Source organism: Psammomys obesus, unplaced genomic scaffold (genome assembly GCF_907164565.1).
Source record: "Psammomys obesus unplaced genomic scaffold, mPsaObe1.curated_primary_1811, whole genome shotgun sequence".
In the NCBI taxonomy this organism is placed as follows: domain Eukaryota; kingdom Metazoa; phylum Chordata; class Mammalia; order Rodentia; family Muridae; genus Psammomys; species Psammomys obesus.
In genome coordinates this window covers 4,236,477-4,250,523 of record NW_026588368.1, presented here as the reverse complement: position 1 = coordinate 4,250,523, position 14,047 = coordinate 4,236,477, and the positions used below count along the sequence as shown (strand labels likewise).

Sequence of the window (14,047 nt, the reverse complement as noted above, 5' to 3'; positions counted from 1 at the left end):
ATGGCCTCTGGGATTGCTGGTCCAGCCCTGGAGGAAAAGCTTGGATCCCTGAGGCCCTGTCCCCTCCAGGGCAGAACTGGCCTCTGGCGCAGTGGTTTTGAAGTCTTAGCTTTCAGAGGCTCACATAGAACCTTTACCCTGGGAGGGTTTTTTGGGATGACAACTCATGAAGGCAGGAACTGAGGGAGATGTGAGCCTCCAGGGTATGCAAAGCCACGCAGATGGAGAGACTCTCTTCCTAGGTGTGGTCAGGGTCACCCTCTTCTAGTACCTCTATAGCTGAATCTGGTCTCCCTGGAGCCCCCTTTAGGAGCAGGACAGCACAGCACACATTGCTACCGAAGCCTAAGGCACAGTTCTTAGGAGATCGCAGAGGTCAACAGTCCTGTCTCTCCAGACCCCTACTGTGACTCAAGCCTCTCCAGACAGCAGTACAGGGCTCTGACACAGCCCCAGCTGAGACACCGTGCACCAGGGCCGCCTGCTCTGAAAAGAACACCAGGCCCCAGCTTCCAGGGACAGCAGACACACCGCCTACTCCTCCTTGAGCTGAAGGTCCCAGCTGGTCCCAGGATCAGGGAGGTTGTGCCAGGGACCAGGGAAAGGAGAATACAGACTAAGATGTGGATGAACTGGCGGCCTCAGGTCTCTAGCGCCTCATGCTTTCCCTGTCACGGCCGTGCACCCTGAGCGTCGCAGCGACTGCCTGAAGGAGTTCAACTCGAGGCACTGGGACATGGTTTCTATGGCAACCCCTCCTGGCTCTAACTCGGCTTCTGAGTTAAAAATTATATCAGATAATTGGAGAGTGTGGGGAAGCACAGCCAGCGGCCTGGCCTCACACCCCTTCTCTCCTTTCCCAGGTCTTCAAGGTAGAGGGGCCACCTCCAGGCAGAACAAGGTAACCGCTGGTCTGCTGGGACTAAGCCACAGGAGACAAGTGGGCATTGCTTCTGGCCTGAGATTAGCATGTCATGGGCTCTGGAAGAATTGTACTGCTGAGATGTAATATGTCCCCTCTACAGCATTGGAAGCACCTTACAGACTGCCAGGGATGCTGGAGTGGGCATGTCACTGAGCCACCTTCCCTACCTCAGCCTAGAAAGGAATACACAGGAACCCCAACTCTGTGTAGTGCATGCTTCTTGAGGAAACTCAGGCCTGCTCCTCCTGTACTTCCCCCTAGATGCTTGTAGCCTTGGAAAGAGACCAGGCCAAGCCTGCCTGCCACCAGGCTCCCATCTGGGGTGTGAGAAAAGGGCCTAGTTCCCCAGCCCCACCAGGTTGAGTGACCAACGGATTACACACCTTCTTGAGGAGCACAGAGGGCATGATCGTAGAGGCTCAAACAGCAAGACACAGGTGCCACAGACCGTCCTAGCCACCAAGAAACTGCAAAGTCAGGCCAAGCTTAGGAGGGCCACTGGGAGTGCTCCTCTTAAAAGCCAAGGCAAACTCACCATGGGAGTAACTCCTGGTCGCAAAGAGAGGTAGTTCTAGCTTTGTTACTAGCTGTGGGACTTTGCACAAGTAACTTCTCCACGTCTCACTTTCTTGGTCTGTAATATGGCCTCCCCTGGCCACCCCGAGTTCCGGGTAGAAAGCGCAGTATCATGAGGTCAGGACTAGAGCTCAGGGTATTGACTTAGGAAAGCAGTGCCCCAGGGAGAGGACAGAGGTCTAGATTGTCCCTGCCCTGTGCGACCTTGAACAGGTCTCCGAACCTCTTTGGGTTTCATTTTATCCCATGAATCTTCTTTTTTTTTTTTTTTTCATTTTATAAACAAAATGACATAAGCATCTACTTCCTTCCTCCAGCATTTCTCCTGGAAAAATTTAGAGTCTCTATATCCAGGCACCTTATTCTTCCTTCCTGTGTGCGTGGTGCTGCTGGGGATGAAATGGCCTCAGGCCAGCTAGACAGGTGCTCTAACTGAGCCAACCCTGCTCTGCCAGCCTTCACCTTGACAATGCCTTATAGCTCCCACAACAGCAGTTCAGGGTAGCGCTTACCTGCTGCGATGGCCGTCTTCCCGTCCACTGTCACAGTTATTGCGGTGCTGGCCCTTACCGCCACTGGCTTGCCTGGGCTGTCTGGGAAAACGAGAATTATCATCACTCTCATTGCCTGCAGATAGGAGCTAGGGAGGCGTGAGCCTATTTCTTTCTTGGAACATGAGGTGAATAGAAATGCCAGGATAAGCTGTCCCTAGAATAGGTGAGGTGGGGAGGAAGGGTCCTGTCCTCATGGGTCGTTGATATCCACCACCTGAAGGTCCCTTGCTGTCCCCACATCTGAACAAATCTGAGCCTGGACTGCCAGATCAAACTTAGCCTCTGCCAGCCTAAGCCAAGTGAGCCTAGCATCACACCGACACTGTGACTCTGCTCCACCTCCAGGCAGCCAACCCGCCTGCCTGTTGCTCTTGCTCAGCTCACCCTTGAAGCTGCCACAGGACCCTGCCGCGGCCCGTCCTCCCACGTGTGTCTTACCCAGCAGGGGCTGTGACCTGGTTTGCTTTTCTGTTGCTGTGATAAAAGCCACAACCAAAAGCAACTTGGAGAGGAACGGGTTTATTTTGTCTCATACTTCCAGGTCACAGTCCATCTCTGAGGGAGGTCAGGGAAGCGGAAATGGCGGAGTAATGCTGGCTACTGGCTTGCTCTCTAGATCATTCTTTGGCTCACGCTCAGCCTGCTTTCCTGCACGCCTCAGGACCACCCTCCCAGGGATGGCACTGCCCACAGTAGTCCAGGCCCTCCTACGATTAACAAGATTGTGCCACAGGCCCATCTGAGCAAGGCTGTTTGTGAGTTGGTGTTTCCTGCCCTCTTGCCAGGTGACTCTATGCTGTCAAGTTGACAATAAATGCATCTTATATTGAGGGGCAGGCTGTAGGCATCGCAGGCCTGGGTGCTGGGTGAGCCTGCTTTGCCTTTATGAGTTGCAGAGAGTGACTGCGACGGTCCCGCTCAGGAGCTAGATGCGGTGGACGGTGTCTGACACATCTGTGAGGTTTCATGGATCCTAGTTGGTGGTGCCCAACTCACCACCATGATTCCCCGTTTCATTGCTGCCATTCTAGAACTTTCTGTCTGGCTGCTAGAGACCTGGGTTGCCTTTCACTTCTTTTAGTAGGACCAGCCCGTCCTGGGAGCAAGATCAGAGGGTGGTTTCGAGTCTACATGAGAGCAGCTTTCTAGCAGGCTACTGTGTGGCTTCTGACTTCTGTCCATCCATGTCCTTGGGCCAACTTTCCAAAGGCCTCTTGTCTATATGCCGGACTTCATTATATAATCCAGGATCATGTGCTGCTCTATTCTGTCAAATGTCCTAGTGGTGAATGCTGCCTGTGATAACCAGCTCTCAGAGCCTCACGGAGATTGCTGAGCAGCAGTCTTCTGTAAAGGTAGCAAGCAGTTTCATATTGACTGTGTTGTTGAGGCTTTCCCCGATACCTTGTTATCTTCAACGTGTCACGAGACTGTAACTATACTGGGACTCCGGGAGCATGTGACAGGCAAGGTGTCCTTGAGTCCAGAAGTTTACCATGGCTGAGCCAAAGGAACCAGAGTAGAAACAGACCAGATCTCTTATTTTCTTTCTGGAAACATCTATGAGACACAGTGTGGGGACCTTTGCAGGAGTCCTGGGCTCTGTAGCCTGCCTTCCAATTAGCACAGGCTTGTGGGGAACACTCAGTTGATCTCTGGGGACCTTGATTTCAACATGAGTGCCAATGGTCACATGGCCCAGGGCCTCTGTGAACAAGCTCAGGGAGAGGTGGGTATGAGAGCCCCAGGCCCTGGCCCTTGGCGCTGGCGGACTGAGGTATGTCGGCATGTGGTATAGGCTCTGGCTACGAGGTCAACTCAAGAGGGGTAGTAACCTACCCGAACTCAGGTCAGCTCGGAGGCTGGCCTCCCCCTGCCTCTGCCTTCTCAGCACCCCACCCCCATGGAAATGAAATTATTTTCTATCTCTTGGAGGATGGGAGGCCCAGAAGTGTCCACGTGGCTTTAAGCATGTGCTTGGGCTGAGCAAGTGTGCAAGGGCGTAGGAAGGGAGCGAGCTCCTGCCTCCCTCCTCAGCAGTCCCCTTTTGGGTTACCAGCCTTCCTCTCTTCTCCTGGCAGCTCAGCTCCCCACCCACCTGCCCTCCTACCTCGTGGACACATAAAGCTTCCCCTAGCAGCCAGCAGGCAGCTCTGGTGACAGTGCAGGCAGGAGGGAGGCTGTCACCCCAGCTGGGCGGGGCTCAGGGTCTCACCCAGAGAACATCTATGGAGTCCGTGGGTGTTCTTTTCCTTCGGGAACCCTGCATGTGGTGGGAGGAGCTGCCTCCCTGCCTCAGGTGTGCAACCTGGGAAGACCTTCAGCTTGGCCTTGAGAGCCTCCTTGGGGTTCCTGGGAAGGAAAACACCTCTTTTCTCCCTCTGCCTCCCGCCCTCTATCTGGGGCGTCAGAGCGACCTGGGTGTTTGTGAGGCATACCTGGCTCTAGCTTGCCCTGTAAACTACCACGGTGCTGTGTAGCTTGAGCAAGCGGCCTTGAGTCTCTGAGCCTTCGATTCTCCCCACGTAAGATGAGAGATGGTGCTGTCTCACGGGGTTTTAGCAGGGAAGTGTTTATAAAACACATTAGACACCGGTGTGTGGGTGGAGAGAATGACACAGGCTAGAGCGACAGGCTTAGTGGATAGTAAGGAAACTTCGGGGTTATAGAGCAGACTTTCCCCTTGTTATCTTCAGCCTAGAAGAAGAACCCTAGAAAGCTGGACTCCTGAAGCTGACAGCCCCAGAGCAGCCCTCCACAGTATGTGGTCTGTCTGTCCCTATGTGTGCAAGTGTGTACACCCACAGTGTTCTGCAGGCTACCATTTCCTGCATGCCCTCCTCAGTTCAAGCTCTCTCTCTCTCTCTCTCTCTCTCTCTCTCTCTCTCTCTCTCACACACACATAGCACAAAGAGCTGTCATCTCTGATACGTCTACCCTGGCCCTCTTGCCCTCCTGCCCGCTTCATTCACCCATCCACGAGTGGGTACTGTCCAAGTTTCAGTCTCTCTGCCTTGAGCTCAGTCCCTCTGAGGCAACTGAGTGGATATTTGCTGCTTCTTAAGACTCCTGGGCCCCGGACAAGCCCCTCAGCCTCTCTGGGCCAGTTCCTCAAAGGTGACTAAGAGTTTAAGGGTGCACTGAGCAGTGGGCCCCAGGGGTTCTCAGCAGCTGGATTTTCCTCACACTCAGCGAAGGTCCTGGTGTTCTTCCCTGCCATCTTCTACAGTGACCAGGGCTGGAAGTTGGAGTCCCCAGCTTGGTGCCACCTCTCCTCTGAGTCCAGAGGCCTGAGCCTGTGGGGGACTGAGCTGGTGGGGCCTGACTGTCTCCCCTACGCCCAGGGAGCTGCCAGCTGGGTAATCTGAGGGGAGTGGAGACTGGAAGAGCCACAAGATTAAGTCCTCTGAGGCGGAGCCTGGGACTTCCTTCCAGAGGCCATGGAGCTTTAAAGCGCTCAGGTTCTTAGACGCGAAAGCCTCTTGTCCATCAGCCCTGCTGATCTCATGTTGGGAATGTGGGCCAGGAGTCAGCTAGGTTGGCCTTCAGGTCAGCTCTCTTTCTTTTGCTCCATGCTGGAGCTTGAGTGCTGGCTGGGGATAAGAACACTTAGTCCTACATTCTGTGTGGGACACCGGCATGTCCCGAGCTACAGTGTCAGGAGGGAAGGCAGCGGCTTGAGGAGCATGGTCTCCCTGGGCCCTTACTCTCTTTCATATCACCCTGCCCCCATTTCCCACTCCTGGGAAGAGCACAGAGGTGTAGGTTACCTGGTCCCTCTGCCCAGCAGAGATTGAAGACAAAGCTGCCTGGGGCCTGCTCAGAAGCCTGCCGATACCACAGTGGGAAGTTGTCCAGGGTAAAAATACTGGCTTTATCTTCAGGTGTCAGGAACTTCCTGCAAGAGTAGAATTGGGGTCTCCTCAAATCTGGGGAGATGTTTGTCCCTTTTCCCTGTGCCGTACATGATCATCTTGATGGGGTCAAAACCAAGACTCTCCTCTGTGCTGGTAGAAAACAGCCTCTGAGCCCAGCACAGCAGGCACACTGTTATCCCAGCACTCTGAGGTCTAGGGAGGAAGTTCACAGTTCTCAGTTATGTTGGCTACATGGCAAGACCCGTCTCAGGTCCCCCCGCCCCCGTAAAAAAGAATGAAAAGAACTATCAGCTCCTAAGTTGGCATTGCTCCAGGCAGTTCCTGCCTTTTCCAGAAGCAAAACACTGGAGCATTCAATGGAAGGGGAGGCCAGCAGAGATGGAGCTGGTGCCCGGCGTGGATATGCAGATGTATTGCCAACATAGTACACGTCCCTTGGGTATAGGTAATTTCTTTAGTCTGGCTCGCCCGCAGCTCTGAGTGAGGAAGTCCTACAGTTGGTTCTGTCACTGTAGTGAAGAGGCATGGATCACCCTAAATGGTTACTTTGAAAGGCTTTGATGTGCAACATTAGTCTCCTTTTGGTGGAGCTTTTCCTTGCTAATTATGGGCTTGCTTTCCCTGAACACTCGAAAGCCTACGAGGGAGGCTGGTCCAGAGGCTGACTCCGGAGTGGGCGGAGCTGGGTGGGGTACAAAATGAAATGGCACCTGTGGGTAATTCACAGGCAGAAGACTGGCGTTTGAGAGAGTGGCTTGCCTGCTCTGGAAACAGATTGCTGGGGAGTTCTCCCTGCACCTGTGTCCCCTCACGCAGCTGTCATCCCAGCTTCCCAGAGTCCTTGATTGCCTGGGGGGGAGGCCTGTCTACGTTGCCATGTCTTCCTATCCCTACAAAAGCCCTTTTAGGATGGTGCCATTTCCCCACCCCTCCGGGAATTCAGGGAGGGAAAGAAGGAAGGAGAGGAAAACCTCACCAAGTTTGTTTTCCTAGAAAGCCTCCAACCTGGCTTAGCATGTGCGGACTCGCCACTGAGTCCTGAGAGAGGCACTAGGAAGCCCTGTGGCTGAATGCCCTGGGACTTAGTGAGAGGGGCTGTGAGTGAGTATTCCCCAGGTGCCTGGGGCTTCGCTTCCCTGAGCCTTCTGAACTTCAGGACAGCAAATGGTGCTGCCCTGCCCTCTTCTGGGCTCTCACCTTCCATGCTGAGTCATCCAGAAGACAGCGGCCGTTGGGGACAGGGTAGAGGACTGGGCAGTATGTGGGTTTGCTAGCAGGGTTCTCCCACAGTCTGCTTAGAGTAGGGTCTGGGGGTGTGACTGATTACTGCAGGCATTCTTGTGACACCCAGCAGCACCCCTGGCTTCCATCCGTGGTAGTGGTCTCCTCCACTTTCCCCAGTGTGGTAACGCAGGCCATCTCTGGACATTTTTACATGCAAACACCAGTGGCTGAGAACTGGTCTCCCAGGGCCTCTGCCTTACATGCCTCACGATGGTGGTGGTAGTGTTGGGGGAGGGACCGGGAGGCAAATCCTAAGCCTTGGGAGCCATTAGCTGCAGTAGGTTGGCAACTTGGGGACCGCGCAGCAGCAAATCTGCTTCTGGAGCAGGGGGACCCTCACTCGGATCTCTGCGCACCGAGGACTTCAAAAACATCCCCTCCCAGTGTGGGGAAAGACCTGCAGATGAGGAGGTAGAACTGGACCACATAACTGTTCTCTGGGCTAGACCTAGGGAAGGACACAGTCCTTGCCTCCCTTTGCGATGCCTGCAAGCTGAATGTCTGAGCTACCTTTCCAGACTCAAAAGCCCCTTCTGGGCCCACTGTAGGCCTTCCAGGACACACTAACCCAAGCAGGCAACTCCTCCTTTTACTGTCCTGGCCTTTTACAGTCTTCTGCCTTCCATTGATTCACAGGGTACAGCATACTGAGACTGTCTCTGCTTTACATACCCCAAGGGATTCCAAAACTTGTACCATGTTCCTCCTTCCCAGAGGCCCCCTGCACCCCAGCTGGACTCACCTATCAGAGATTTTCTCAGATCCCACGAACAAGCTTCTTCTTAGAAGGCCAGCCCTGGTCCCCAGAAAGGCCACATCCACGCCAGGCTCCGACTCTCTGCGGGGCAAAGCAATGACTGTGTGTAAGCTGTCTCTGGGCCTGGGTTAACACTGTTGGTTAGAGGACTGGGGAGTCCCTGAAGAGAAGGGCCTAGAGAGATGGGGGCCTCTGCATGTGGGTGTCTGGGTCACTGGCGGTTTAAACGTCATAGGTACCAGCACCCTGCAGTAGCAGCATTGAGTCATAGCCTGGGTTGGCATCTCTAAAAAGCACCGATCCAATTTGCTCTCTGAGTCTAGCGAGCTCTCTCCTAACCTACCTTCACAGACACCAATCCGGGCTTCCAAAGGCACTACAGCACCTGGATATCCCCAAGCAAATCTCAGGTGTTTAATCAGTAAATATTTTAATTTATATCATCAGAATATAAGGAACTAAACAAAACAAAGCCAAAACATCCAAAACACCCTCACTACCACTGTCATACCTTAAAAAAAAAAAAAAATCCATGATGCTCAGTGTCATGAGATAACCCAAGTACCTCATTCAGTTGGGCGAATCAGAACTTGACCACAGTCTGTTCGATACGGTGGCTCAGCATCTCTCCCTCATCCCTGGTTTGAGCTACAATTCACACACCATACACAGTTTTTCCATGTAAAGCGTTTCTTTTAGTGCACTTACCAAGTGGCACAGCCATCGCCACTGTGACTTTAGACCATTCATTGTCAGCCCTGAAGGAACCTCCACGCCCGTGGTGGTCATTAGTCTTTTTAACCTGGCTCTGGGTCTCCTCACCCCAGCTTTTCTTGCTGCAGCTCACTCTCTGCACACACCAGACCACCAGTCTGGGGGAAGGCCAATTGTTAAAGCCCTGTTTGGCATACTCTTGTTTTGTCCCCGGTATTTCTCGTGAATTACCTCTGGGCATCACCATACCCGGCTGTGAGCGTCTACTTTCTACGGTTTGGGTGAATGCCCTCAGCGTCTCAAGTTATGGAAGGCTTGCTTCCCCGGTGGTCCTATCAGGAGGCTGTAGCACCTTTGAGAAGTGGTGCCTGGGGGAGAGGGTGTCTTTAAAAGGGACATTGGGACCCTGGTGCCCTCCATCCACATAAGCATTGCACTCTGTCATGATGGATTGCCCTTAGCGTAGGCCCTTCAGCTATGGGTCAGCCTGACATGTGACTGACTTGGGAGCCAAATGAATGCTCTCCTTTCTAAGTTCAATCTCTCCCTGTCTCTTTTTTTCTCTCTCCTTCTCTCTCTCTACATATGTGTGTGTGTGTGTGTGTGTGTGTGTGTGTGAGTGTATGTGTGCATAATTTTATCACGATGCTATGAAGCTAATACAAAAGTGATTCAGTCCCGACTGGCAAGTGCACACTGTTGGCTGGCACTCACACGCATACCTCTTCAGTTTTTGTTTTTGTTTTTTTTCTTTATTTTGCTTTTACTGAAAATACAATTTGCATGGAAGGGACAAGTTAAGTAACTGATGCTTTTTGCTTGCTTAAACTAGTGCCTGTCTTACGCCTCCGAAGGCGACCAATGAATGGGTTTTGTCTCTTGCAGACTCTTCACGTTGCGGGGTTTGTAGTGTAGCCCATTGCAGCCTGGGTACCGTCTGCTCTCCTCCCATAAGCTCATAAGCTCATAAGCTCTCTGCAGGGGCCTCTGAGTTTCATTAGTCTTTTGCTAGCTTCTCCCTTCCTGGTGTGACATGATGGTCCTTGTTCACCTGCTTTATTTCCTGCCCCTGTCCTACAGTCAGAGATGTCTCTAGACTCACTTCAATGAGGACCAGTAAGCATCGCCAATCCCCGTGAAAGCTGGGTACTCCAGAGGCTGTGCTCCCCAACAGGACAGGCTGGGGGCCCTTTGGCTGTGCTCCCCAAAGGCTAGGAGTAGCCTCTTTTGTCTCTTTAAGAGAAAATAGATCACAAACACAGGTGAATGTTTACAGTTCATGTTCAGCTTTTATATTTAAACACTTTTGAGTTGCGAAACTTGTGTCTCCTTTTGCCGAAAGCAGTGGCTCCTACTGATGCTAAGACAGTGTTACCTAACCCACGGCAAGCCACGCCAGCATCCTCTAAGCATGGGCCACACTTTATCGGTTTCTGCTTCCAGCCCACACGAGTTTGCTAAGTATCCCACCAGCAGGGGGTCCTGCCAACCTCAGTTCTGCTCTGGATGGCAAGAGCTGGGTCACCGCACGTTTGAGGATGGATCTTTTCTCGTGGCTGCCGTCCCCGTGTGGTTTTGCGCTTCTGTCTGTCTGTCCCCAAAGCTCTTTGTCCTTCACACAGTAGCTGCGGAGATGGTACCTTCACCTGCTCACGGCTGCTGCTTCCCCGTTCATCACTTCTTTGCACCCGGCTCACAGAGACATTTTCGGGCCGTTAAATTTACCAGTGGTTCTTGCATGGCTTCTGAGCTTTCTGTGTTAGGGAAAGCTTGCTGACTCCCAGATCTCAGAGCAGCAGGGTCACAGTTTTTCTGTTGGTGCTTACATGGCTTCTTTTCTGTGTGTTTGAATATGAGTCACTCTATCCAGGTGCGTAGTGTGAGGGAACTTGCCCAACGGTGCTAGTCCTGTTGGCTCCTGATCCAGCTATTAAACCCACCTCCCTTCACCGATGTGACACAGTGCTTTGGGATGTGTGCCTCCTGGGCCTGGCTGCTCTTTTGTAAACCAGAACAGTTCACAGCGGGCAGAGGTTTGATGATGTCTTCACATCTAGGAAGGTCCATCCCCTGGATTGAGACCTTGGGATGTTCTTGATTGTTCTTCTAATGAACTTTACAGTCAGCCACCTGGCTGCAGAGAGACCGCCTCAGAGACATTTCCTTTGAGACTGCAGTAGGTTTAAACGCTAGGAAGGATGGCTAGCTTCATGGTGTCTGTCTTTCCACTCAGAGACATCGTGAGCCCTTCCATGTGTTCACACCTCTTTTGTGTCTTAGAGGAACGTTTCATACCCCCACTCCTCGCTCCCCAAGATTAAGCCTAGGGCCTCATGCCTGCTACACCGAGCTGTATCCCGTGTTACTTTTTGAGACAGAATCTTACCCTGTCTCCCAGGCTGGCCTAGGGCCTTCAATCCCCCTGCCTCAGTTCTTCGGGTAGTTGGACCCACAGGCTGGCGCCACAGGCCCAACTTTTCACGTTTTAACAGTACTCACACTCCACGCTCAATATGTCCTTACATTCCTCAGAACAACATTTTTTTTCCCATCCTAAAGAGGTCTCTTAAGCAACCAAAACATAAAGCCACCAATTTTTAAGTAATAATGTAACATGTCAAAAAAAAAAAAATTAAACTGCTGAATTTTTCAAAAAAAAAAAAAAAAAAAAAAAAGAAGTCTCTTCATATTGCATCTCTCTTTCCGGGGGTAGCAGTTATATACATAAGTATTATTAATTTTTACAATAAGATTTTACTTTTTATTTCTGAGGAATAAGTGAATGTCTCTGTGCGTGTATGTGCATGAGAATGCAGGCACCCATGGAAGCCAGAAGATCCCCAGGAAGAGGAATTATAGGCAGCTGGGAGCCACTGAGATGGGTGTAGGGAACCAAATTCAGGTCCCATGTAAGACCAATATGTGTTTTTAACCACTAAGCAGTCTTTCCAGCCCCAGGCATTGCTAATTTTTGAATGCTGGTATTATAGTCTGCCACTATATCCTCTTATTGGCTATGGTGATTTTTTTTCTATTCTTTTGCAGTTTTCTGGCATACAAAATCTATTTATTTATTTATTTATTTATTTATTTATTTATCTATCTATCTATCTACCTATTTATTTATTTATTTATTTATTTATTTATTTATTTATTTATTTATTTATTTATTTATTTAACAGTGCTAGGCATGGAGCCCAGGGCCTCATCCATGCTAGGCAGGCACTCTACCATGCCCTCCCCCTCTTCCCTGATAATGTCATCTTTAACCGGAGACAACTTTCTTTTCCCCTTTCCAGTTCTCATCGGAAGCAAGAGCTTTCTCTTCACTGGCTGCTTTTGTGCTCTCTGACCTTGTATAGGAGCAGGGTGGGGTGTGCTTATTCCTATCTTCAGTGGAAGAGCCTCCAACGCCTGCAACATGGTGGCTTTTAATTTTCTGTGTGTGTTATACCTGTGTACATGTGTTTGTGTGTGTATGCACGCGTAGGGTGGTCAGAGGTTGATGCTGAGGGTCCTCTTTAGCTGCTCTCTCTTGGAAAGAGGTCACTCACTGATTTGGCTGGGTTGGATGGCCAGCGAATGCCAAGAATCTGTCTACCTCTGTCTCCCCAGCGCGGGTTACAGAAGTGGGATGCTAAGCCTGGCTTTTCACATGGGCTCTGGGGGTCCAAACTTAGGTCCTTACACTTGTGTGGCAAACACTTATCAAGCTGTCTTCCTAGCCCCCTTACTCCCCTGACCAGACCATATTTTTTGTAGCGTAGACGCTAGTGAAGACCATTTGCCCTCTAACACACTGTGTGCCAGTATCTGGTCCTATGGATTTTCTTTATTTTAGGTTCGTTTGTGTGTCTACATTTATATGGTTTGAAGTTGCAGCCGGTGTAAGCCCCGTCCAGCGACCTATTTTTCTAACCAGAGAGAAGCGCTTAGAACCTTTCCTGAGCACCTTCTGTGGATGCAGAAGTGGAATACAGGCACATGAACACTGTGCTCTGGCCACTTTCTCTCTCTTTTGAAGAAACAGAGCACGTTGCACACACGCTTTTTAAAAACAGGAGACTGTTCTGTTAGAGGAGCGACAATAAACTTGAGTGTCCAGGGTTGTTTGACATCTGTGATTTTGGGCTTTCCTATTCAGAAACAAGTGCTGGAGCCCTCACCTCATTACTGTCATTCTGACCCCCTACCTCTCCTGCCACTCACATAATGCTTTTTCTTTTCCTGTCTAGCCAAGAAACACAACATCACCAAAAAAACCAAACCAAAACAAACAAACAAACAACAACAACAACAACAACAAAAAGCACCAGCAAGAGAATGAGGAAAATCTAGGAGTCTGGAAATTACTGAGGTCAAGGCTGGTGGTAACCTTTTTTTTTGAAGCTGGAAAGAAGTCTGTACTTGTCTGTCTTGAGCTAAGTGGAGCACTTATTGGTTGGAGGGAGACCAAGGCTGGAAACCAACCCAGAGGGCAAACCCAGAGCAGGTCATTGACTGGGCTGCAGCGGGGACTAGGGCTTTTACCTAGGAAAGCTGCGCTTGCTGGTTTTGGGTGAGGAGCTGACAGGAGCTGTGGGATAGAATGCTTGTGATAGGCCATGCTCACCCCCATTCCACCATATCCCCATGTCCCTGACCTCATCACGGTTCCCTCAGAGTGGGTGGTGTCTTTCCAAGAGGCCTGACTCAACCGGGGACAGAGTGCTGGGTCCGAAGGTGCCGCCTGCTCTCCCGAAGCCATCGCCCCCTCCTGTACGTACTCAGAGATGTTGAGTGCCAGTGCTGTCCAGTAGGCTTCCATGGGGGCTGTCACCACCGCGTCAAACAGCACCTCCCGCAACAGCTCCTCGTCACCTGCGGGGCAGGGTCACAGGAACCCCATGTCATCTGTGAGCCCACCCCTCCTCCACCCCCGCCCCATTCAGAACAGCACACCTCCTAGAAGCTGGGGAGGAAGCTCGGTTGTGGTGACTTCTTGGCTACCTAGCAAGTCGGAGACTAGCCTGTCCAATAACAACAGCGACAACGCCCACAACACAGCCCCCATCCTATAGAAGAAGAAGAAGAAGAAGAAGAAGAAGGAAGAGAAGGAGGAGGAGAAGGAGAAAGATGAGATGCATGCAGGTGTCTCTGGGCGTCAAAGCCATCTGAGCTGAGCGGACATAAATATATCAACCCTCCCTGTTCTACCTTCCAGTTCTCAACCACAGAATAGATGTGAGAGGACATTGAAGGCCCTCCCAGTTCAACACTGTGGTGTTTAGATGTTTCCTTGAGCCAGCTGGGGCCTGCTCAGCCTTCGTCAGCCCCCACCTTCTCTGTTCCCTGATGCGGGACATGCAGTGGCTGTGGG

The 14,047-nt window shown here is 51.4% G+C and overlaps 1 protein-coding gene across 1 annotated transcript in view; it reads right to left on the bottom strand.

Annotated features, from left to right (window-relative positions):
* Positions 1 to 14,047, bottom strand: part of Cacna2d4 (calcium voltage-gated channel auxiliary subunit alpha2delta 4) — a 100,504-nt gene that overhangs the window by 34,051 nt on the left and 52,406 nt on the right. The window contains exons 23-26 of the mRNA XM_055604234.1: positions 13,455 to 13,548; positions 7,960 to 8,055; positions 5,826 to 5,953; positions 2,014 to 2,094 (exon numbers count right to left, since the gene is read on the bottom strand). Coding sequence (XP_055460209.1) covers positions 2,014 to 2,094; positions 5,826 to 5,953; positions 7,960 to 8,055; positions 13,455 to 13,548 — 399 coding nt within the window. The remainder of the gene's footprint in view (positions 1 to 2,013; positions 2,095 to 5,825; positions 5,954 to 7,959; positions 8,056 to 13,454; positions 13,549 to 14,047) is intronic.